At 42.6% G+C, this 24,065-nt stretch overlaps 3 protein-coding genes across 7 annotated transcripts; 1 reads left to right on the top strand and 2 right to left on the bottom strand.

Annotated features, from left to right (window-relative positions):
- Positions 1-106: 106 nt before the first annotated feature.
- On the bottom strand, positions 107-12,921 carry LOC121198082 (MICAL-like protein 1). 5 transcript variants are annotated; one of them, XM_041061937.1, is made up of 19 exons: positions 12,906-12,921; positions 9,748-9,855; positions 9,491-9,557; positions 9,211-9,329; positions 6,111-6,790; positions 5,515-5,563; positions 5,230-5,371; positions 4,905-4,990; positions 4,637-4,776; positions 3,707-4,254; positions 3,535-3,565; positions 2,556-3,192; positions 2,295-2,417; positions 1,833-1,959; positions 1,622-1,712; positions 1,452-1,525; positions 954-1,068; positions 815-861; positions 107-606 (listed from the first exon to the last, which is right to left on the bottom strand). In XM_041061937.1, the coding sequence occupies exons 5-19, from the start codon at positions 6,272-6,274 to the stop codon at positions 488-490; spliced, it is 2,493 nt and encodes an 830-aa protein (XP_040917871.1). In that variant the 5' UTR covers positions 6,275-6,790; positions 9,211-9,329; positions 9,491-9,557; positions 9,748-9,855; positions 12,906-12,921; the 3' UTR covers positions 107-487. The 5 variants fall into 5 exon arrangements, with proteins under 5 accessions (XP_040917871.1, XP_040917873.1, XP_040917874.1 ...); XM_041061939.1 differs by lacking the exon at positions 12,906-12,921 and having other exon boundaries at positions 6,111-6,299; positions 6,522-6,790; positions 9,748-9,870; XM_041061940.1 differs by lacking the exon at positions 12,906-12,921 and having other exon boundaries at positions 1,842-1,959; positions 9,748-9,870.
- LOC121198084 (ADP-ribosylation factor-binding protein GGA1-like) lies at positions 7,484-15,366 on the top strand. Its single transcript, XM_041061942.1, has 17 exons — positions 7,484-7,830; positions 8,756-8,840; positions 9,209-9,284; positions 9,535-9,633; positions 9,745-9,868; positions 9,982-10,082; positions 10,221-10,301; positions 10,770-10,907; positions 11,034-11,115; positions 11,318-11,431; positions 11,616-11,771; positions 11,848-11,921; positions 12,082-12,269; positions 12,533-12,762; positions 12,894-13,063; positions 13,256-13,366; positions 13,941-15,366. Exons 1-17 carry the CDS (start codon positions 7,788-7,790, stop codon positions 14,049-14,051), a joined length of 1,983 nt encoding a protein of 660 aa, XP_040917876.1. The 5' UTR covers positions 7,484-7,787; the 3' UTR covers positions 14,052-15,366.
- On the bottom strand, positions 14,411-23,598 carry LOC121198088 (probable ATP-dependent RNA helicase DDX17). The gene is made up of 13 exons (XM_041061947.1): positions 23,222-23,598; positions 22,889-23,045; positions 22,619-22,715; positions 22,342-22,475; positions 22,193-22,258; positions 21,903-22,044; positions 21,663-21,823; positions 21,326-21,498; positions 20,942-21,052; positions 20,643-20,704; positions 20,461-20,520; positions 17,131-17,367; positions 14,411-16,905 (listed from the first exon to the last, which is right to left on the bottom strand). The coding sequence occupies exons 1-13, from the start codon at positions 23,269-23,271 to the stop codon at positions 16,421-16,423; spliced, it is 1,935 nt and encodes a 644-aa protein (XP_040917881.1). The 5' UTR covers positions 23,272-23,598; the 3' UTR covers positions 14,411-16,420.
- Positions 23,599-24,065: the final 467 nt, after the last annotated feature.

Below are 24,065 nucleotides of genomic sequence, written 5' to 3'. Positions count from 1 at the left end.
GTGTTTCGTTCCGCTAATTTTGCGGTTCGATTTAAAATAAACAATAAAATAAACAAATAAAAAAACAATTTAAATAAATAAATAAACAAATTTAAATACACCCTTTTCACTACTTTCAGCATAGTACATAAATAGCATCTCAAAAAAACTGATGAAATAAAAGTTGATTAATCATAAAACATACAATTGTTCTCCATAAACAAGACATGAAACTTCCCCAAATAAATATTTATTGCATACTTCAGCTAATCTAAGTATGAAATAATATAAAGGAACATAAATACTGGTTGCATATATAGTAGATGAACAAGAATCATGGAATAGAAAATGTACAGATAACACTGTCATTTGCACAGAGGAAATTATATTTCATCCTGTTTACACTGTGGTAAAAGACAAAACACTTTTATCAACTAAAGGTATAAATGAATTTGTTGTCTGTAAGAGCTTTTTATCTGTACAAAAGTTCTGCAGTCACAACAGCACGTCAACTCTTTTTAGAGTCTTTGGTTCTCTCTGCTTTATGGCTCAGCATCTTAAAAAATTTAGCGGGCTTGAACTTTCCTTTTGACTTCTTTAGCTCTTTTAGTCCCTCTTTCTGGAACTCTGAGGAGAAACAGCAGAATTAAGTGCAGCAGAACATGGATCATGATTTTGAAACGTTTTAGTAGGCCAGAATGAGTGTAGAGCATTAATGTGTTTCAGAGAATCCAAGGCACAATTTGCTCTGCCTTCTTCATAAGAAGAGAGGAGAGACATTAAGACATGAACAGGATTCAGAATCACAACATGAAAAAGGGGGACATATTCTCACCTTTGTCCTTTATTGAAGCTTCCCAAAGTCCATCTTCCTCTCTTTCCCTGATTAGAAAAACAAAGTTTAATTTCAGCATTACAATATAAAAACCTATGAATGTGAAGGTACCATGTTTTGCTTATTTTTTCTTTTGCACCTCTGTCTGTCTTCATCCAAGCTGCTGATGATCTGGTTCCTCTGTTCGATGATGATGACAAGCTCTTGCATCAGCTGCTGCTCTCGACCTTGATCCTCCTGACTCCAGTCGCTCTCTGAACGTACAGACAACAGAGTGTAACATTTAACGAAAACAGAGCACTCCTTTGCACTGCATCACATTCACGAGACCATACGCAGTCAGGTTTCAGATTTCTCCTTATACAAAAAGAAGCTGAACAATTCTTTGCTTCGCTTTTTTTGTCTGCTACACCTTGTTAGTTTCCATCACCATGTTATATTTATCATGTGTGTAAAGCCCTTTAACATTAGTAAAATCAGTAAAATGCAATGCTTAGGGATCAAACTTGAAATGTTGGAGCTATTAATGATAAAATTATATATGTCCCTTGTTCATGGATAGATCAATCTTTACAGAGTTCTCCTGCAGTGATAACTCTGGTTATTTAGATAAATATTTAAATAATATTATACGGACCAGGTTTATTAAGGAGACATCGGAGCTCATATTCCACATCGGCCTGCCTCTCCTCTAACTTCTGCTGCTTCATCCTGGGGAAAAGGCACAAAACATAAAAATCATTAAACTTCCCTTTGTAATGCTCAGGTAAACTCTTTCAGGAATAAACCCCCGTCTGGTTAACTTACAAATAAACCAGCTCTGTATCTCTGCGCAACAGAACATGTCTCTCATGGATAAGAGAGAACCAGTCCATTAGCATTCGTTCCTCCTCTTGAGCTGAAATAAAAAAGATGGACCATGAAAGCAGAGACATAAACATCCCTAATACAATTTTAGTATTTATGCACACTGCATCACAATAAGTATGATTCTGTGCCAGTAAATAATCTGGCTTACCATTCTTACAGTCTCTCAGATTCCTTTCCAGCTCCAGTCCTCTTTGTTCCAGTGCCTCCAGATGTTTATCCAGTTCTCCCATCTCTGTCTGCAGGTCTTCTACAGAAAATTGCTGGTCTGTCTGCACCTGTCAGCAACATACAAGATTAAAACTCAGGAATTTATCATTCTGAAATCACTGTGCACAACTTCTGCAACACCATGTGTGAATTTACACCACGTGTGATTATTTTAACTGTAATAATCAGTGTGGACAAAACTTATTAACTGAATAATGCATCTAATTCTTATCTTAAAGGTGAAGGTGATGGAGGTAAACCTAAAAGTCATTCAGATTTTTTCTTTTTGGGCAGCAATGAGTCGATATGTATTCAGAACAATAAAAACAATCATTAGTATAAACATTTATTGAGTTATAATTATTGTTAGCTGCCTTTTGAGGCATTAAGCCAGCTGCTGTACCTTTCTCTTGATGAGTGGGAATCCATGTCCAGGGGCAGGGGCCCGTGTAGATGGGGTGACCTGGAAGGTCTTTGATTTGGGCATTGGAGGTTTTCGATCAAAAGGATTCTCTTTGCAGGCCGGCTAAAAAAAAACAGAAAGAAAACTGAAAATTGTAGATGTTTTTAAGCTTGTGATGTCTGTGACTGCAGTTCACAGACCACAAGAACATGCTCATATTAGATCTGGTTATTACTCACTAGCCTTGAACTCTGGTCATACCTTACTTTGGCTTGATGTGACAGATTCATTTGCCTCTGTGTGAGAGTGGAGAGGTGTGAAGACTGGGACAGAGAGACTCCTGGGGAAGCAGTGACTCTGTGCGTCACCTGAACCAACATGTGACCCTGCTGCTGCTTCTCCATTTTTGTTTTGACTTGCGTTTCCAGCTAGTTCACTGAAAGCCTCCACTTCCTCTGCTGGGTCAGGTGTTGCAGCTCCACCAGCCTCTTTGAAATCTGAAGTCTCTGGCTGAATGGGTTTATCCAGTAGGTTTAGGTTATTGTCATCAGACTTAATGACAGTATTTTCAGCATCACCTGAACAAATGGAGATGCCTGTTTGTGTCAGACTGCCACCATTCTCTGGATGACCAGAGTCCACTAAGGACTGAGATGGGTCTGAAGACTCAGGTTTTACAGCCTCCTCCTGAGTGCCCTCATCCACGTCCTCTCCAAATGGATTGGGAGGGGGCACTTTGGGTCTGTACCAGGGACCCTGCAGGTTAGAGACAGATTTGGATCGAGGAGTGGGTAATGGTGCTGGAGCGGGAGGCAGCTGTGTCCACGGTCCGGGATGGATGATGCCCATCCACGGATGGTTGGTTTTCACTCTAGGGCTACCAGTGGTTGGGCTGGTGCTGAAAGGGGAAAGACAAGTGGTGGTTTTAAAGGTGACTCCAAAAGTGAGGAAGGGCTTCAGAGGCAATCATTCACCATCTCCTATTATCATTAATGTGGTATGTCACACTATTTTCTAAAGCTCCTTTAATTTGATGTGTAATATGCTGTTTGTTGTATTTAGATTAATTTTAAATTTTTTTCTCAATTTGCATATATATTAAAAGGTTAAATAAGTATAAAAAGAGATGTCTTATATTCAATATTGCTGATATAGTGATATAAGTGAAAACAATGATATAAGTGAAAAACAGAAGAGAGCTGGGTGGGAAGCATCAAACAGACTCTCTCTGTGCACTTACATGTGAGATGAACTGAGTGGAGATTTACTGCCTGCACAGAGAAAGAGAGAAAAACAAAAATGGCTTCACTAACTTTTTTCACTCTTTCGTGAAAGAGATGAACATGAGCTTACCACATACATATAGACAGTACTGAAAACAAAAACAGTTAAATACCATAGTGCCTGTTCACCTGCAGCAGTGGAGCTGTTTGTTGTCTGGGAAGTTTTGGTCCTGGGAGCAGGAACAGGGACGGCAGACGAATCTAACATTCGCCTGGGTGCTGGAACGGGCTGACTACTTCCCTCTGTCACTTGTAGACACGGCGACGGGAGCTCAGGGGGCTGTTCGGCTGTCCTGTCTGTAGCACTGGGTAGGGGTGCTGGATTCTTTACCGTGCTCTTTGGTCCGACAGTCGAGTCTCTGTTTTCTCTGCCTTTCACCTCTCTGCTACTCTCCTGCCTTTCTTTCCCGTCCATGTCTGGTGTTTTACAAACCAGTCTGTCCTGTGACTCTGTTTTCTTAGTGTAATGAGGGACACTGGTGATACTAAGTCCGCCAAAAGAAAAATAACCTGCCTGAAACTGACATTTGTGATGATTCTCAGTTGATCCAATTTGGTGACTGAGGTCAACACGAGTACTTTTACCGTCTGCTACATGGTGACTGCAGATCAAGGAACCAGCATCGCTTCCTTGTGTGTAAGACTCTGGTAAAAGTGTGCTGTGGCATACTTTGCACCTGAAAAACAGAAACAAATGTGTTGCTGTGAAACTATCTTTAACACAGAAAAAATGACCATGACCATACCAGAGGTAATCGCATAAGGGACCTGCACTGATGTCTAAATAACTCACAAAAAAATTTAAACAAATAACCTAAAGAAAATAATACCAAACAAAAAACATTATTTTCTCTCACTGTGTAGCTGAGCACAGAAAGATTCCCTCAGGAATAACCAAACATGGTCACAAGTGGTCACTTGAAATGCATTAGAGACGCATTCTCATGTGTGCACTGCAGTCCGTCTGGAACAGGTCTAGACTGTCTGGAAGTATCTGGATCCAAACACTAGCAGAAGCAGAAAAATAAGCCGCTGTTACCTTGTGAGCTGTGCTGTTACCTGAAACAGCTGCGATGGTAGATCTTTCCGTCAATTACATGTCTCTGTATAAGGTGGACAGGCTTGAAACACAAAGAACACACTGTTCGTGGTCTTGTGTTGGACAAATGATTTTTACCAGTTTCCAGATGAGTCGAGCTCTGAAAAGAGAAGAGAAACTGGAAGCTTAGACTGTTAAGCCAGCAGCTGAGATGACAATGAGCAATACAAAAACAGGCCTGCGTGTTTACACTGGGAGTATATGTGCATTAAAAGGAAGAGCGATTACCTTCAGCGGTTTCAGAGCATCGGGTGTTTTACTCTTTGTGAGATTGTTTAAGACAGTGACGTGCGGTGACCTCAAACTGGCCGGACCTGTTGCAAAGTCAAGAAAAGACATGCAGCTGGAGAGACTGGAGGAGCAGCGTGTATGTAAAGAGCTCAGAACATCACAGATATAATCTTGTGGGAATCTGTCTGTGATCTTAAATGCATCAATCATGTGCCTTGATAAAGTGGCTTTGAGGCAGACCATAAACCTCTGATTGGCGACTTGGCTGCAAGTGATTATAAAAACAAGCATCTTATAAAGGGATATAAAACACCACACACACCATAAGACCTCCTGCTGAAGAAGTGATAGTACTGGGAGAGGTAGGTGATGACACTCAAACAATCAGGCACCTTGGTGAGAACCATTTCCTTTGGGTCCAGCAACGCAGGGATGCCCAGCTTTGCTTCTGCAACCTCAAACGCCTACAGTTCAGGAAACAAAAGCAGAGAATCAAGGTCTCTAAAAATACTTTGTAGTCTTTTCTGTTAGTAACCATAGATAAATATCAAACACAGAGTTGAAAGAGACATGCATGCATTGCATGACAAAGGTGGAAACCACTCACCAGTTTGTTATTTTGATAAACATTCTCTTTGGAGAGGGAGCTAAAATCTCTGGAGCCAGGTGAGGAAAATGGAGAGACCGATTAAAAAGTGATGAAAAGACAAAATCGCTAACAGACAGACAAACAGGACGAACAGTTGCTTCTTGATGAATGATGGTTAACCAGAGACTCCACAGACAGGAAGCACAATGCAGTTCAAGATCAGATGAGATGATGCCAGTTCAACTGTTGTTTGTAAAAGGTAAAAACAAACCAACTAATCCCATTTAATGAGACAAGAAAAGGCTGAGGAGGGACAGAGAGAGACAGAGAGAGAGAGAGATTAAGGAGTACAGATTAGGGGACAGACTGTACAGGTCCTGCTCTGCTCCAGATTAGACAGCACGTTAGTCAGACTGGAGCAGTCACAGTCAAGAAGACAACTGAATCTCAGGACAGGATCCCCCCCCACCTAAATAAATAAATAAATAAATAAATAAATAGATAGATAGATAGATAGATAGATAGATAGTTTACAACAAACCATGCAACATACCTGCAGATTAGGCTAATAAGAAAATAATGTGGCAGCTCTGTGAGGCTACTGGCCTACTTACATCAAGTCAGGTCGGTGTTTGTGGATGATGGCACAAAATGCCAGTCCATCTCTGAACGAGGTTGACATGTTCTTTATTTCCACATTGGGGTAATTAGCGCATGAGACGCGGCACCACTCTCGCAAAGCCCTCGGTGATACCATATCTTGTGTGAGATCAGACATGAGCGCTGGGTGGACATAACACTTTCTAACTTAGAGGAGATCAAACGGACAAAGAAAAGAAAAGAAAAACAGGAAAACGAGCGTCAACTTCCCTTGCAACTACTGTTTTGGTTGCAGAAAACCTGCGGCTAAAACCTGTGCATCGAGTTGGTGAAGCAGCCGGAAGGAAGTTGCTCTGTTTCCACTGTTAATGTTTCTCTGTCAGATAAAATCAAAGGTATCCGCACATTATGCGACTTTACATTACTTCAATGTTTCCAGTCACAACTGAAGTCTCAAGCGGTTCCCCTCAGTCACGGCGACTCAAGGTCACTTTCCGCCCCACAGCGAGCTTCTGAATGTGCTGAAGTGTCGTCCAAACATCTGCAGCGCTTCCAGGACTTCAGATTTACTTGTTAGAGGGGCTGCACATTTCAATCAAATCCCGTTACGTGCAGCAGTGCTCCTTGTTGTGGTCCACACTCGCTGAGATGCACAATAGCTGCCGCTGGAGGGAGACACAGAGCTGCTGCTTCTCTATAATTAGGAAAGGGAGGTTTCTGGTTACAAGCAGATTTGACTGACTTTTTTGTCTTCACTGCATAACAGATAAACATATGATCAAAACGTAAACGCATTACAGCTTAATAACAACCTTATTCCCAGTCCCCCTTTTTGGCCAAGGAACAGATCACTTCTTGATGTAAAAAGAAATGCATTTATGTATTCATTTTATTTATTTATTATTTTGTTTTGTGAGCATATTTTGTTTTTTTGTGGGCTACAACGCTATTTTGTACTGGTTGGACAACATATACATTAGTTATTTCAGGAAAAAATTGTTAGTCATCATTAAAGCTTTAAAAAAAGCACTTCCGGTGAAGCAAGTAGAATAAACCACTAATTCGCAAAATATAGCATCACCATTTCGAGTCGAGAAAAAAATGGACATGTTTGCGGCTAAAACTAAAGTAAATGTACTTTGCCAATAATTTATTAATTTATGTCGGTGGCTACATCGACCAAATTACCTACTTTAATCTGGAAAGAATTTTACTTCCGGTACGGTTCTGTTTTTCTCGCTTCACGCAGCTCTCTGATAATAGAAATTTATGAGCTAGAATGCTCATTTCCGTAAAAACTTACATTTTATAATCTCATTTGTGGCTAAAATGTAGTATTTGATGATGTTTTCACTGATGTTGTTGATGTTGATTTGACATATGAAACTCACAAAATAATAAGAACGAATATTATGGCGACTGTGGTAAAGACGTTCATTTAGAGGATGTAATCGTTGTTGTCGTGATCATTCATCACCCCAGGAAGAGTTAACTTTAATTAACGTATATATTTCAATAATACTTGAGGTATGCAAATAAGGCAGAATTGCGGAATTATAGAGATATATTTTAAACCCATTTTCTTTTGATTTTTGAATGTCCTTTCTATCCACTCGACTTCTGCGTCTCCTCTGCCTCTACGTGCCCCTGAGTCCCTCGCGAGACCGACGCACCACATAAATCTCGCAGTGATGGCTGCGCCGCCCGATGCGGAGAGTTTGGAGTCTCGTATTAGTGAGTATTTTAAACTTATTTTACCGAGCCAGTTTTGCCTGGAGACTCAGACACTCATAAATTATTATTCGTGAGTTGTTTTTAATGAAATGACAGCTCACCACAGCAGCGCGTGTCCCAGTAGAGGGGACTTGGACCCTGCCGTCACATCCAGGATGCTAACCTAGCTCCGGAGCTGCTGTGCTTGGCAGCTGTCAAGACACAGCACAGCCAGGCGCAGCTGTAGTTTTACGGCTCGATAGCTCAAGCAGGCAGTGGGCGACAAGATCATGGGGATCCCGTTATTTAGTCGCAGCGGGTAGATGATAATTATGCAAAGCTATGGCCTCGTAAGAAAGTTCGAGACGAAGACTGTGACACAGTGCGACTACCGATACAAGCTAGCTAACGTTACACTGTTAGCACCTGTCCTGTGTGTTCCTGTGCACGGTGATCATGCTGGGGTTATGTGGCACAGAATTAATGAATTTTAAATCATGCAGTCTCTCGGGAAGCCTGTAGGCCTCCGTTGACTTTCTTGTGTGGTTAGTTCAAGTTTTGTGAGTTAAAAATCGAGACATTTTTGACTCAGCATTGCTATCTATAATAAATAAATACTTTGGATATGAACATTGAAGCTATCATTCATTTTTAATCTAAAAGAGAGAATTGCAAAATGTACTCAGTTGCTAGTGTATTATATTGTAGTTATTCCTACCTAAACTGGTCATATACAGAAAAACTGAGAATTAGAAATAATAGCACAACACTTGTAGAATAAATCATACCTCAATGAAGATAGTAATGTTTTTCTTGAAACTGCTGCATACGTGGTCATTTTGGAGGCTGTAGTTTGTGCTTTTGTTGTGTTTCTAATATCTTGCCTATAAATAGACTGTATTCGTTTTGTTTTAGTTGTGTGACATCCCATTCACTAACATTTCAGACAGAGCCACAAACCCACTCAACAGAGACACAGACTGGAGCAGTATCCATGCCTTCTGTGACCAGCTCAACAATGATTTGGAAGGGTAAGATGAGGCCCCAGGGCCGGGACATAGTTTCTGCCTTGTTGCTTAATTATGGCCTGATTGTTGCTGATTCAAATTTAAGTCTGATATTGGCTGTTTTCCCTTCTGAATTTGTAACTAATGAAAATATTCAAATTTCTAACAAAACTGAACTGTGAGTGTAGATTAACACGTGTATTCAATTGACTGCTTACATGTTACAACTGAAGACCAGGGAAAGGGAAATTAATCACAGTATGATTACAGTGATTTTAAAAAAGCAAATTATTAATATGGATATCTTGCTCAGAACTATTGCAGCATACTTTCCATCCACTGCTGTATGCAGTGGTCTAGACATTCAGAATTGTTTGTAACTTGTGTTACAGACCTCAGTTGGCCACCAGGCTCCTAGCCCACAAGATCCAGTCACCACAGGAGTGGGAAGCCATGCAAGCCCTGCTGGTGAGTTCAGATCTTTGTATGCTGCTAAGATTCTACAGACTGTACCTGAAAAATAGTTAGATTCAAAGATATTTTAGTGCAATAAGATTAAAACAGTTGGCAGATCTTATCCAAGAACTTTCTATGGGGTCCCAAAAAATTATATTCATCCAACCTTCAATCAGTACTATGTAGGACACTATGTTTACTGCTAAATGTAAACTTACCTTGATTGTTTGTCTACGTTTCTGCATTGTGTTTTCATCACAAGGTTCTGGAGACGTGTATGAAAAACTGTGGGAAAAGATTTCACAGTGAAGTGGGCAAATTCCGTTTTCTTAATGAACTCATCAAAGTAGTCTCTCCAAAGGTAAGAGTTTCCAAATGACTCTCTGTGTGCGTCTATATTGTTTGTTTTTTTACATGCCTCTGTGTATGTGTGTGTGTAAATCACCATTGTTGTCCTCAATCTCCCACTCAGTACCTGGGCTCACGGTCACCAGAGCCAGTTAAAAAGAAGGTTTTGGAGCTGATCTATAGCTGGACGCTGGGGTTACCTGATGAGGCCAAGATCTCAGATGCCTATCAGATGCTGAAAAAACAAGGTGAGAGGCTGTCTGATTTTAAATGAATGACTACTGTAACTTCTAAAGCTGTGATAATCACAATCATTGATCACATTTAACTATGTCTTGTTCATATTGTGTTTGTAAATCAGGTATCATTAAACAAGATCCAGAGCTACCACCTGACAAATTACTGAACCTTCCTCCACCCAGACCCAAGAATGCCATTTTTGAGGATGAGGAGAAGTCAAAAGTAAGCTTAAAAAAATATTTTCGTATAACAGTGATAGTTATAGTGGTCCTGGTTGTGCCTCCTCGTCTCCCCTGCGGGATTTATAAAGACTGTTCTCTCACATTTCACCATGTGAACTATGGCTGTCTGCTTTGTCAGATGCTGTCTCGCCTGTTGAATAGCTCGCACCCTGAGGACTTGAAAGCCGCCAACAAACTCATCAAGGAAATGGTCCAAGAGGTAAACCTCTTTCCTCTTCCTTTTATAAATTGCACTTTTCAGTTATATTTTAACTACACCACCACTTCCCCGTGCTGCTTCTTGTGTGTGTGATTTTAAGAAAAGGAGTAAAATATCAGAGCGCCGCACTCATGGCAGGAACATTAACTGAATGAGGAAATGGGTTGGCTGCCCTGAGGGGTTTTGTGTGTCACTGGCAGAGTGATTCAGCAGGAGTTCAGAGTAAATTTGTCCTGATTTAAGGGGTAATAGGAGCTGGTCTTTGCTCGTATCCCTGGACTTTTCTAATGGCCTCTGTCTGACCTTGCTGTACTTCTGCATTCATGCGTTTGGCTGTGTTTTTGTGCTTCTGCTGTGCGTTTCTGCTGCTTGGTTCGTTTATGATCTTGTCATACAAGTGCACGTGTTGTTGACGTGTCACACCCTGCTACGTATGCCATTTGTGAACTTGTCTCTTGCCTGTCTTAGGATCAGAGGCGAGCAGAGAAAGTGTCAAAGCGTGTGAACGCCATTCAGGAGGTGAAGGAGAGCGTCACTCTGCTGACTCAGCTTCTGCAGGACTATGACAGCACTTCTAGCAACCAGAGCAACGCTGAACTCATACAGGTGATCTGAAACACAGACGTTTTTTTTTTTTTTTTTTTTTTTTTTTAAATAAGAAGGCGAGCCTGAGCTGTAAATCAGAAACCTGAACTTTAAGCATTTAATTTGGCGTATGTGCTGTGTGGTCAGGACCTGTACCAGCGCTGTGAGAAAATGAGACCTACACTGTTCAGACTGGCAAGTGATACAGAGGACAACGACGAGGCTCTGGGTGAGGCTTCCTTTCATTCATCCGTCATTAAATATCAGTCCACTGTAAAATATTGAAAAATACAGGTAGTCATCTAAACTTTATGTTTAGATATATTTTTGTATTCTGATCCACCAGCTTACGTTTCTTTAACAGACGTTTTTTTTGACGGATATCAGCACTATGAAAACAATACTGAGCATTTTCTTGTGTCTTTCCACAGCGGAGATCCTGCAGGCCAACGACAGCCTGACTCACGTCATCAACCTCTACAAACAGCAGGTGAAGGGGGAGATCGTAAACGGCAACAACACATTAAACACACAGAAACAAACAGGTGGGTGAAGCATTGGAGCGCACAAAGAAAAAAACATGAGAGAGTGCCACAGGAATTGGTTTTAACAATTAGCAGTCTACAAAACGATTTAATGCAAGAAAAGGTGTACTGATTTGATAGTAATTTGTTTTTGTTTTGAGCACTTCAGCGTTGAAATGAACCCGCTTGAATCCATTTCTCACAGGAGGAGGAGGGACGGCACTGCTCGATCTGTCAGGATTGGACACATCACCCCAGTCACCTCCATCCTTCCCAGAATTTCCCACTCCGACAGACAGCCTCAACGCCCCCTCACAAGAGATGGGGATAAGTCTCCTTGACGACGAGCTCATGTCACTCGGTAACAGACGGCACACACCCTTTTTTTGCAGCCTGTTAATCAAATTAAAAGCAAAACTAATTTGTGCATCCAACAGGTTTAAGTGAGGGAACACACACCTCCAACCCTCCCTCACAGCCTGAGGACTCCACAGCCTGGGACTCCTTCCAGGTGAGCGGAGGGAGAATGCAACTATTAATAAATATAGCTGTGATGGTCCAGTGACAGTTTGAATGCGTGACATTAATGTCATTTGCAAAACACACACGTCCTCATTAGCACATGTGCTCTTAAAACTGCTCCAGATCACACACTCACTTTCTACTTGCAGTCCTCTGACAGCATAGACGCAGACATCCCTGCAGCACCCAGTCTCCTCCTGAGTCCAGACCCACCCTCCCACTCTCAGCCCCTTTCATCGGGATCCACCCCCGGGAACTCGGCCCTGGACGAGCTAGACCTGCTGGGGAAGACGCTGCTGCAGCAGTCCCTGCCTCCAGAGGGCCTGCAGGTCAAATGGTATTTAATTAACACTATTCCAAGACTGTCACAATACTGTTTAAAAACTATGGGGAACGGCCTTAAGATTTGCTTTGATATTCTTTGGGGGAAGTAAGGGAAGCAATGGGAAAAAAAAAATTTAAATTGGTAAAAGGGATTTTTGAAATTGCTATACCTTTAAACTCAGCTACTAAAAATACAGTATCACCATCAGCATTATTAATCACACATAGAGTGAGCACAAGCACATAGAGAGGAGTTATAAATTCTTCTGCTTTTAGGGACAAGCAGCAGTCCAAACCAACTCTGAGAGATCTACAGAGCAAGTCTGGGGCCAACGTTGGCCCAAACCCCATCCCAGCCTTTGCTTCTGAACACCCTGCACCTCTGCTCAACTCTCAGACCAGCCTTGGAGCTACGTTGCTGGATATGTCCCCGACCCACACAGAGGCTCCTGCTGCTGAAGTCACCCTGACTGATGTTTTTGTACCGCTAGAATCCATTAAGCCCAGTAAGTAAACTGAGGTTACTCAGTAGCGTTGTGCCTCGGCCCACCTGGAAGTGCATTTGTACAGATTTATCAAACGCTCTTCTTCTTTCTCTCTCTCGCTCTCTCCATCTTTCTGCTCTTTCTTTTTACAGGCAGTATGTTACCTGTGACTGTGTTTGACGGGCACAGCCTGCGGGTTCTCTTTCACTTTGCTCGAGACTCGCCTCCGTCTCGTCCTGATGTGCTGGTGGTGATCATCTCCATGCTGTCCTCGGCCCCTGTCCCCGTCACCGACATAAACTTCGAGACTACAGCTCCAAAGGTCAGCAGAGAGAAAGCTGAAGGCCTTTGTCTCCTGTTAGATACAGTATATTAGGTCACTTATGTCACCCACTGCTTTTGATCTCTGAATATAGGCACAGTTCATATTGTAAACACATTATTATTAAACCACCAAGACTAATTTACCATCTCAGTAAAGAGAGAATATTGTTTGTTTTCATTTGAACTGTAGTCTATGGCAGTGAAGCTGCAGCCCCCATCAGGAACAGAGCTCCCAGCTTTCAACCCCATCCTTCCTCCTGCTGCTGTCACACAGATCCTGCTGCTGGCAAACCCAAACAAGGTAGGTCAAGATTTTAAACTATGGACACAGGTGGTCCCCTTTAAAATAAACCATAAAGCTACTATTAATATCTACAATGTGTGAAAATCACACTCCAGGCTTAAACTGCTCAAACGGGACTATCCATGACTGTAACCAGAGTCAGAATGTCTGTTTTAAATGTTAAATTACTTTCACGGCACTTTGAATCAGCTGACACCCACAGCAAGAAATGGAATCCCTGAAAGGAAATGATCCCTTAAAAGACACGCCACTCTGCAGACTCTTTTCTGTCTGTGACAGTTTTTCAATCCACAGCTGAGAAGAAGAAATTAAATGACGTACAATCTAAATTACAAAATGAAAGGAGAAAAAACAAAATGTTCTGTTTTCTGCCTCTGGTCAAGTAAACTGTGGAAATCACACACAATGTAATGGCTGTGATAAGTCTGTAGTTACCACGGTTGCATCTCACTGATACGTTTTTCTAACTTACAACAATGAACTTAGTACAGGGGTTGCACATCCAGCCAGTGGTCTCTGGAAGTTTAACCATGTACCTGTCCACCTCTTCTATCCTGTGTGTGCACTTTAGGAGAAAGTGCAGCTCCAGTACAGATTAACCTTCACCATGGGAGAGCAGGAGCACAGTGAGAGCGGCAGTCTAGAACAGTTTCCTTCTCCGGAGACGTGGGGGAACCTATAGCATTTAAACACAACCAACACTACCAGACAGACTCTACTTTCAGACTCCGCTTCCTTCTAAACCAACTCCCCGAATCAACAGTCTGCATAAGCCTGTTTTCCTTTGTAATCACATTGTACTTTCTTTGATTGGTATTGATTGTTTTCCTGGGATTAGGCTCATGCTCAGTCAGTGTAACGTGCGTATGCTTTGCTCTAAATGAGTCACGTCTAGTCTGCTGTATGTGGCTGCTTTAAAACAAACCTGCAACTGCTTCCCCAAAGTTGTTGCAGTCTTGTCATCTTTTTTTTTTTTTTTTTGTTTTAACAAGCAATGCTACGAAGGAAGAAAACAATAACAAATGTGTGGGTATTTGCTCATTTGGTGTGCCTGATTTTTCTTTTCTTTTTTTTTTTTTTTTGTTAATCCTCAGCTAGGGCACAAATCAATTTAAATCCATCATCAGTTGCATTTACCTTCACCTCTGCATGCTCTGCCAACATGAGACACAATGCTCACAAACTCCAGCACAGCAGGAGGGAAAGAACATAAACATTACATAAACGCAGCTCATCTTAGTTTGCAAAACAGAGCTATACGTAATCAACTTTTTTTGTGGCGTCTATTCATCGTGTGTTGAGTGAATATCACTTGTTTCTTTCGCAGTGACTGAGTCCACTTTCTGATTTGCACAGTGAATTTTTTCTCGTAGTAGTTTCCCTGTCTTTTACTCATCTTACGTAAAGAACAAAATTTACTGTAACATCAGAGTTGTGTATTATCTGCCATATGTGCCTATTTTGCAGTTCTAACTTTTATTTAAAGTTTAGTGCATTTGGATGGATTTGTTTTTCCTCATCTGTTACATGTCAGTCATATTAGGTCTCCAGTTTCAGATACACATCAGCTACATTATAACCTTAAATCCTTAATATATTCAAAGCATTTTCTGTAGGATGAAAGTTAAATTTTGACAGATCTTTTCTTTAGCTTGTGATTTAAGTGAATATTTTAGCAGTTATTGGGTAAAATTGATTATCAAAAACTTGAGCATATGCAAACTGAGCGGCACACGGGTGCTCTCGAGCCCGGCGTCCGTCTCAAACATGTCCAACTTGTTTCTACGGTCTGCGATGCATGTCAGCTACTCTGAACACCTCTTCCTCCCCCACAGGCTCTCAATCACATTCCACTGCACTAATCTCCAATACGACTGCTTTGTAAATACCAATGATGGCAGTTCTGTTGTGTACATTTGACTTGTGCTATGTGCAAGAGAATAACACTGGTAAAATATTCCAAATGGGTAATAAAGTTTTTTTCTTGGTGACCTGAAGGCATGTTCGTTTGTGTTGCAGGGAACAGCTTCTACTCCCACCACATGAACAGTCCACAGTACAGTACCCAAAGCTGCTGTCCACCTCCACGATTTCAGCATTGAGGATTTAAACAGTACACAATGATACGTTGAGGAGCTTTATTAAACGTGAAAAACAAACTGTAAAAAGGGACTCACTATTATCTAGGAAAATACCAGTTATCACTGCAGCAAAGACTTAATTACCCTGGTGATAGACTGAATAAGGTAACCTGGGGCAGGACTCAGGATATCTGTTAGTACACAAACTTTTTGCTATTTTACATGCGTGTTGCTTGGACTGGTGCCATGGCTGCACAAGCCCCTGCAGAGTTGCCTCTATAAGGCCTAAATTAATAATCTGTGTCATGAAATCATCAAGAGAAAATTCAAAGCAAGTGTTCAAAAAAAAAAATCCCATTATGGAAAAAAATATATAAATCTTTTCACCCTTTTGCTCAAGACACATCAGGGTCCCCATCCCCCATCCTTCAGTAATTCAAACTGATCTTGTCACTTACAAAGCTTCAAATCCAAAAATAAAGATATTGAACCTAAAACAGAAACAAGTTTATATACAAGAATGAACTTCAGCACCTACCTTGGATACACCTAGAGGGAAAATCAGATACTATATAAATCCTCTGTGCCAGCTCACATAAAGAGGCTCACAATACAAAAACACCATGTTTGTATAAAAGAGATTTTTTTTTTCAAGACAATTATAACAAAGTGACAAAGACAAACTTCTGTCAAACTAAATGACTAATGCTGAATGACTTGACTTTAAAGGAAAAAGTCAAAACCACTTAATGGTTGACCACTTAATAACCAATCTGGGAACCAGTCTAGATGTTTTAAAACCATATTGATGCTGAAGAAATAAGGAACTTTAAAGCACAGTGCACTGATGTGTTGCAGTGCCAAGGACTACATCCTTCTAATCAAGACAAATCTGACTAGCTTTGAAACTGCCTGTGTGAGTGGGTGTGCTGTGTGTTGTGCTGTGTGTGACTGTGGTGCACAGATTACATTACTTTCTGCCTGAGGGAGGAGGCGGTGGTGGTGGAGGAGCAAACTGGAATGGTGAGTGCCCCATCAGGCCCATCATGGGCTGCGGAGGGTTGAACTGCTGAGCCATCAGAGGCTGTGGAACCGCTGATGGCGGCGGGGCCACTCCACCGCCCCCTGAACCAGAGGCGCCCCTGGTGCTACTGTACTGGCCGCCGCCGTTATTCTGGTACTGGTCATACGAGTTGGAGCTGGAACTATAGCTGCGTCCTCCGTCCCTGCCACTGCGATCTCTGTAGGAGGAGGAAGAGGAGGAGGAGCGGTCCCCGTCCCGGCTGCTTCCACCGCGGCTATCTCGACTGTCACGACTGTAGTTGCCGCTGCCGCCGCGGCTGTCTTTGGAACCGCCGCCCCCGCCCACAGAGCGCATTCGCCGATCACACTCGTCCTGGTACATCAGGTTGGGATTATTGGAATTGGAGCTGCCTCGGAAACGGGGACGGCCACCTAGAAATGGCGAGAGAGAGAGTGGACAAACAGAAAAGGTAAGTGAGTTTCCATCAATCTGCAAAATGGCCCATTCAGACAAACAACTATGTGTTTATGGGACAAAGCTCCTTTTTATCCCATCTTTCACAATAACGTCATATTAGAGACACTGGGATAAATTTATAAAGTCAAAGCTGCATGTAAAGTCCATAGTTATCTAATCCAGCAGGACGTGTCCCTCACCTCCTCCGCCTCCTCCACGTCCAGTGTCAACCAGCTGCAGCAGTTTGGGATTGATGGCCTGTCGGGCCTCCTCCAGCACCCGGATCAGCTCGCGGGCCTGTCGGAGGTTCCCCGGAGTGAAGAAGGTGTAGGCAGTGCCTTTGTTGGTGCTGCGGGCCGTACGACCGATGCGATGGATGTAGTCCTCCGACGAGCTGGGATAGTCATAATTGATGACAAACTTGACATCCTCCACATCTTTCATCGACATTTGAGGCGGCAGTAGTAGGGTTGGGAAGGGATGATGTGATGGGATCAGTTACAGGGACGGAAAAGATAAAAACAGAAGTCAGAACAGAACTAACACTGGTTGTGAATTTGAAGTTTTGTGCTTTTGAAACGTGGGAACATTGAGACAGACAATACCTGCAAGACACCCATCATCCTCTGAGAGCATCACTTACCTGTCAAGTTAGCTGACTATTTGTAAAATCTACAATTAGAAAATGAATTTACTTACCAGGCCAATTACAAAACAGGGCTCAATAATCTGGTTTAACGATTAAGTACTTGCACACATGCAAATAGGTTATGTGCAGCCAAAGCTACAAATCAACTGAATGATGAAAAAGTTAAAGAGGTTTGCTGAAGAACTTAGACAGCATTAAGTGAAATTTAAAGAAAGGGAGAAACTGATTTTTGAGAAGCAAGTGACCCTGAACTTAAACCTCAACAGGTGACTCTTATGTAAAAGACAGATTCAGCAGTCTGAAGCGACTGCTGAGTAATGGTCCAAGAGGATCAACTGAGAAAGTTAATTGTGGTTAGGAAAAGAATCTGTTCAAAACAAATTAGAGGTCTGTTTCTCATTACAGTTGACAAAGGGCTCAGAAAACACTGCTGATTACAGAAAAACAAAGTCTTGTTTTGGAAGCATAATGACGAAGGCTGGCGGGGGAGAAAACGGGGGAAAGGGGGGTGGTGGTGGTGGGGGGTGTTGAGGTACAGTACTTACCCTGTCTCAGAGATTTAGTGATGACTTTACTTACAAAGTTACCCCTCTGTCCCCCTACTCATCACCAGTCCTGGGAGGTCTGCAGGGGTAGGAGGAGAGCGCACAGGACAAAAGCAGTCCCTTCTCCCACCTCGCCACTCCTCCACAACACTCCCAAAGCTGGAAACTGTCTGGGTCTGAGTTCCAGCCGGACTGTGCTGGGATGCGGTCCTACTCTAGTCTTATTTGTGCCTCTTCGTGTCCCCCAGCCTTTTAATGACCTGGAGACAGTACTGCTGGGATATGCTGTTTGTAGTACAAGGTGATGTGTGAAGAGGCCTTTACTGGATTATTTCATGTAAACTTCAAGGATCTTAAATCCTTAATCTGCCGTTTCTTACATCAGTGTGTGTCTGGAACAAGTCATTTCTAGTCAAGATGAGGGGCGGTGGAGTGGCAGACTTTCTTATGGGCTGTCTTGTTCCAAATGCCTCCCAGGTCACTTCCAAAGGCAGTGGTATCATAGAGCCCAGCTTTTCAAGTTTAGTAACAAGAAACAGACGCTAAGGAGGAGAGGTGTGGAAGTTTTCTGTAAGAGGGATCTGAATGCGGGCTCTGCTAGGGAATTTGAGTCCTGAAAGTTTGTGCTAATCCTTATGTGGAGGGGGGGAGTTTAGCAAGTCATCAAGAGTTGGAAGGTTATTTACAGACATAACTGGTGATCTGGTATAATGTATACAAAGAAAAGAAGGACATAAGGTGGATTTGGGGAAAGGGGGGGCAAAGGACAAAAAGGACAGGGGTCAGAAATGGTCAAAAGAAAACAAGAAGAAGATAATAGGGGGTTGAAGGGGAAGGGTGGTGGAAAGAGGTAGAGAGAAGAGATGAGAGAAAGAAGGAAACATTTAAGAAATGAGCAAAAGAGGGGGAGAAATGATGACCAGGACAGAAAATGACAGAAGGAAAAGCAGAAATGATGTGAGAGAGAGGCAGAGAAACCCAGAGAGCGAAAGAAAGGACAGAAAGGAACAAGAGTGAAAGAGAGGGTAACTGATTATAGAGAGGTGGCTCCTCCAGGCCAGGACTCCTGCCAGCCAGGACCAGACATGACGTCCGCAGAGGGAGAGGCCGGCCGGCACAGCCAGTGGTGGGGGGGGGTTGTCAGGGGCTGGCATCAGGGGGCAGTTCAGAGGGGAGCCTCCAGCACAGCCGTCCATGCCCGGCTTTGGCTGCTTTCCACCCTCACTTCCTGGCAGTTGTCTGTTTCTCTGTCTTCTGGTAACACACCACCGTATCTCAGCTTCACAAAAGTTAAGTATCATTTATTTAAGAGTAATATCTGCAGGACTAATCTAGTTTTAAAAAAAAATTGTTGTCCAAAGTTTGGTGTTGGGAATGGAAATGTATCTCCTCAAGGACTGTGCAGCAAAGTTTTCTTAATCCATATCCCATCAGAATAAATACAGATACTGAAAACTGGTCAAAAGTCACTGGGTGAATCTGAGTTAATCTAATCAGGAAAAGGCGTGGTGCGTCACTGTGATGATGGCATGGCCAAGGGGAGCCCACCCTGCTCCACACCCCCCTCTTCGCCCTCTCACCTGACCGCCGCCCCCGACCCTAGGATCAAATTTGGAAGCCCAGCAGCATCCCGCGCTTGCCTCCCCCCCTCTGTCGTCCAGGGAGCCAGTGTCCTGGAAGGGGGGAAGAGTTTTGTTTGTGGGCACTGTTCTAGGTTTTCAGCAGAGATGGCTGTGTCTGGGAATGATTAATCAGGCCGTCTCTCTCCCCAAGTCAGCTTTCGATTTGTCATGCCTAGGTCCGGCTGCAGGCTCCCGTGGGCCTGTGTGCTTCTAGTTGCCGGAAGAGACTTGGAAACAAACAAAAAAACACAAAAAAAAACAAAACAAAAAACAAAATGAAAAGAAAACAAATGAACACAGAATTAGGTTAAAGGTTGATTGCCATCCTGTAAGGGGCTACTTCACTAGCCTCACCCCTTACATCTTCACACTTCATTCAACATCATTCCTATTTTCAGTGTGTTTCACTCAGGATTACTTAACAGAGCAAAGTGGCTTAAATCTTCACAGGAAATCCCGCTTAAAATATGATATGCCTCTTAGATACATTCTTTATCTGAGAAGCATCATGTATGCTTTGAAAGAAAAGCAAATCTGTATGTGTCTGTGGCTGACTTTTGATCTTAACTCTACTGTATATAAACATGCAGTGATTAATATACTAATCTCTGTTCAAATTATTCTACATATTACACGGTCTTGTCTGTGTACCACATCAGTGTGCTGTTATGCTGAGGAAATGGTTTGCTCTGTACTTGAGCACACAGGACATACCCAAACCGCGCGAGGCCACGTCGGTAGCGATGAGGATGGGAGCTTTGCCGCTACGGAACTCTGCGACACGAGACAAAGAACAGAAAATGGTCGAGAGCGAAGAGACAACATCAAAGAAAAGAGAACAATACAGTAAAGTCACTGTTGTGATGTCAGTCAAAATGTCGGTGTGTTTGTTGTACCTGACAACACCCAGTCTCTCTCTGGCTGGCTCTTGTCGCCATGAATGCACATTGCTGGCCACCTAGACAAAAAAAAACAAAAAACAAAAAAAAAACAAAAAAAAACAAATGGCAACCTGTGAGATATAACCATATCGTTTTAACCAGTCGATATCACCGTGCCTTTGACAGATTTAACAATGCTTTCTTTATCCTAGAAAGGATGTTCTCCATCTGCCCTCTCACACAGAGCTCTAAGTGAGCTACAGGACACGGTGAACACGATCATACATGATAACAACTGCACAGGGTGTACTCACCCGTCGCGTCTCATTCGGCGTGTGAGGTCGTCACATCGTTTCTTGGTCTCCACAAAGATGATGGTCTTGTTCTCTTTCTCAGCCATAATCTCCTCCATCAGCTGGATCAACCTGTGGAGATAAAACCAAAAAGTAAATAGCAGATACACACTAATTTCAAGTTATACATATAGACGTTCGCCTCGTTTATCACTTCAAAAAAAAGGTGCTACAATCATTAACTTGAGGATAAAGAAGGGCAGGAAAGAGATGCAACAAACAGGGAAAGAGTATGAAGAGTTAAGAAAGAAATACTACACAGGAAGAGGGCTGTAAACAACACAAACCAAACTGTAATTAACCAAGCCAGGAAAAGAAAGATCTGCTAAGTGAAAAACCTCTTACTTGTGGTCCTTCTCACTCTCCATACAGACATCAACTATCTGAAGGATGTTGTGGTTGGCGCTGAGTTCCAGCGCTCCGACATTGATTTGGACATAGTCCTTCAGGAAGTCTTCGGCCAGCTGGCGAACCTCTTTAGGCCAGGTGGCGCTCCACATCAGGGTTTGTCTGTCAGGCTGGGCAAAGAGCACATCAAATAAACAACATGTGACAGACACTAACATTACTGCTTCATTTAATAAAAACACACAAAAATATAATGCATAAGCTGTTAATGCAGTTATTTCTCTGCTGCTAAAATACATACACTAATATTCTATTAAAAAATTATTGGCTTTACCCTAATCTGGTCCACAATTTTGCGAATCTGTGGTTCAAAACCCATGTCCAGCATGCGGTCAGCTTCATCTAGAACGAGGTATGTACAGCGTCGCAGGTTGGTCTTTCCAGCTTCAAGGAAGTCAATCAAACGCCCTGGCGTGGCAATGCAGATCTCAACGCCTGGGAGAGATAAACAGAATAATTAGTTATGTGACTCAAAGCAGCATTAGCGTTAATCCAAACAGCAGACACTCCTCACCTCTCTCCAGGTCTCGGATTTGGGGTCCCTTAGGAGCTCCTCCATACACACAAGTGCTTTTGATCCGGGATGACTTTCCATAGTCATATGCCACCTGCTGGACCTGCTGCGCCAGTTCTCTCGTGGGGGCCAGAACCAAGCACTAAAAGGCACAAATGTAATGCCATAAGAATACACTGTTTATAGTATACACACTTAATTGTTGTGTTAAGAGAACTTTTAATATCATTCTTGTTAGCTCTGACATCCCAAAGCAGAATACTCAGTGAATGTGGTTTCTCTTTACGTACAATGGGTCCATCGCCACGTTCCAAGTAGGGCTGATGGTTGATGTGCACAATTGCAGGCAGGAGATACTGAAGAAAGAAAAAGGAGAGAGGTCAGTACGTTATGTTTTCATCTTTGCATGTGCAGGAGCAGAGGAGGCAATGCATCTCACCGATAAGGTCTTCCCAGAGCCAGTCTGAGCAATGCCCACCATGTCTCTCCCGCTGAGGGCAAGGGGGAAACCTTGTGCCTGAATGGCTGTGGGCTCCTTGAAGTTCTGCTGCATCAGTACATCCATTACGTATTCTATATGGACAGGCAGGAAAGAAACACCCTCTGCTTATTTCTGTAAGCAACCAGCAGATTTAATGTAGTTCTTGTGGCAGTGTATGTCACTGTTGCACAGTTTTGCATGTGCAGATTCTCATGCACAATATGCACGTGCTTACGGGGAAACTGTGCCTGATGGAAGCTGGTGACAGGCTTTGGGCAGCCTGAACCTCGAACAGTGATTTCCTTCTTCCTGCGATACTCGTCAACATCATACTGAAAACACAAGACAACAACTGAGTGTGTAAACCTAACCAGGCTTCACAGACTAACAATCAGAGCTGCATTACAAATCTGAAAATTACACTAGCCTCTTTTTTCTTGACCATAACAAAGGTTTGTTTCATGTAGCTGAACCAGGAGGTGTGACTGTGATACTGCAGGAATACCTGGCTCATTCGCTGCACTTCAGAATGTTCATTATAGAAGTTCTTCTCAAATTTGGGAAGCTCATCCAGGTCCCACCTCTTCTTTCGTAAACGGTCCCCGGGGTTCCCAAACTTTTTTCCCGGTGGTGGACCACCTCTGCTGGACCCGAAACGAGGACTGCTACAATATAATGATACGCACATTGAATAGCTAAGTTTAGGTGTGTTATAGTGTTGATGGTATCACTGTTAATAGCAACAAACACATCAAAACACTTATATATACTGACAACTAACGCCTTGCGGTAGCAATTAGCTCACATGCTAACTGACTGCGTTGACTTCGCTGCTTACCCTCTGTCACGGCCACGGTCTCTATCTCTGTCTCCATACGAGCCTCTCATTTTGAGGACAAACGCTCTTCCGGGTGATAAAGCACCTGTTTAATGTCACTGTCAGATCAGTGGACCTTGTTATCTCGAAGAAGTTACCTGGCTTTCGCTTTTCGTTGCCGTTTCAGGCCTTGCTTGAAAAAAAACTGTAGCTAACTGTATTGGACGCACTCAAAAGCCAACGTTAAATTAGAACAAGGACTGAGAGAAGAAACTATCGCTTTATTATACGCTTGTTGAAAAGTCAAATATCACACCAAGGCATGTTTTTGGTAGCGACGAATCTAAACTTAAGCTCAACTAACACAACTGCAGGCTGCACCGTTATGATGCTCTTAGCTTAGCTCTCAGCGGAAGTTACTGTGACTGGCTAGCTGCTGGGGAACCCCCGCCCCCAAGTATAATGTCAATCATACTTGCTTAAATAAATAAGCATTTACCACTTTGTAGATAAATATAGCTTTACACGTTTTCTTACGTGGGTGTTCTAAACTGTATTCGCTGCTTAATACTTTAATTTGTAAACACTACTAATAACTAGAAATTAGCTGTACTGAATTCTCTCTTTTTCAGGAACAATGTTGAGGCGAAAGAAACAGCAGTTCCTATTTTTCTGGTCATTCCGACCTACTTCTAAAGTGTACTTCACAATATTGGAACAATTTCAGTTCCACAAAATATTACACATTGTTGTGTGATGATGGTGCTCCCACAGGCCTAAGAAGTGGAAGCTGGCGAACGACAACATGGGAAAAAAATGCAATTTCCTTTTTTATTATTTCCTTTTCAATACCAACATAAACCAA

The sequence above is a fragment of the Toxotes jaculatrix genome, chromosome 18, assembly GCF_017976425.1.
Source record: "Toxotes jaculatrix isolate fToxJac2 chromosome 18, fToxJac2.pri, whole genome shotgun sequence".
Taxonomy (NCBI): domain Eukaryota; kingdom Metazoa; phylum Chordata; class Actinopteri; family Toxotidae; genus Toxotes; species Toxotes jaculatrix.
This window is presented reverse-complemented; position numbering and strand designations above follow the sequence as displayed.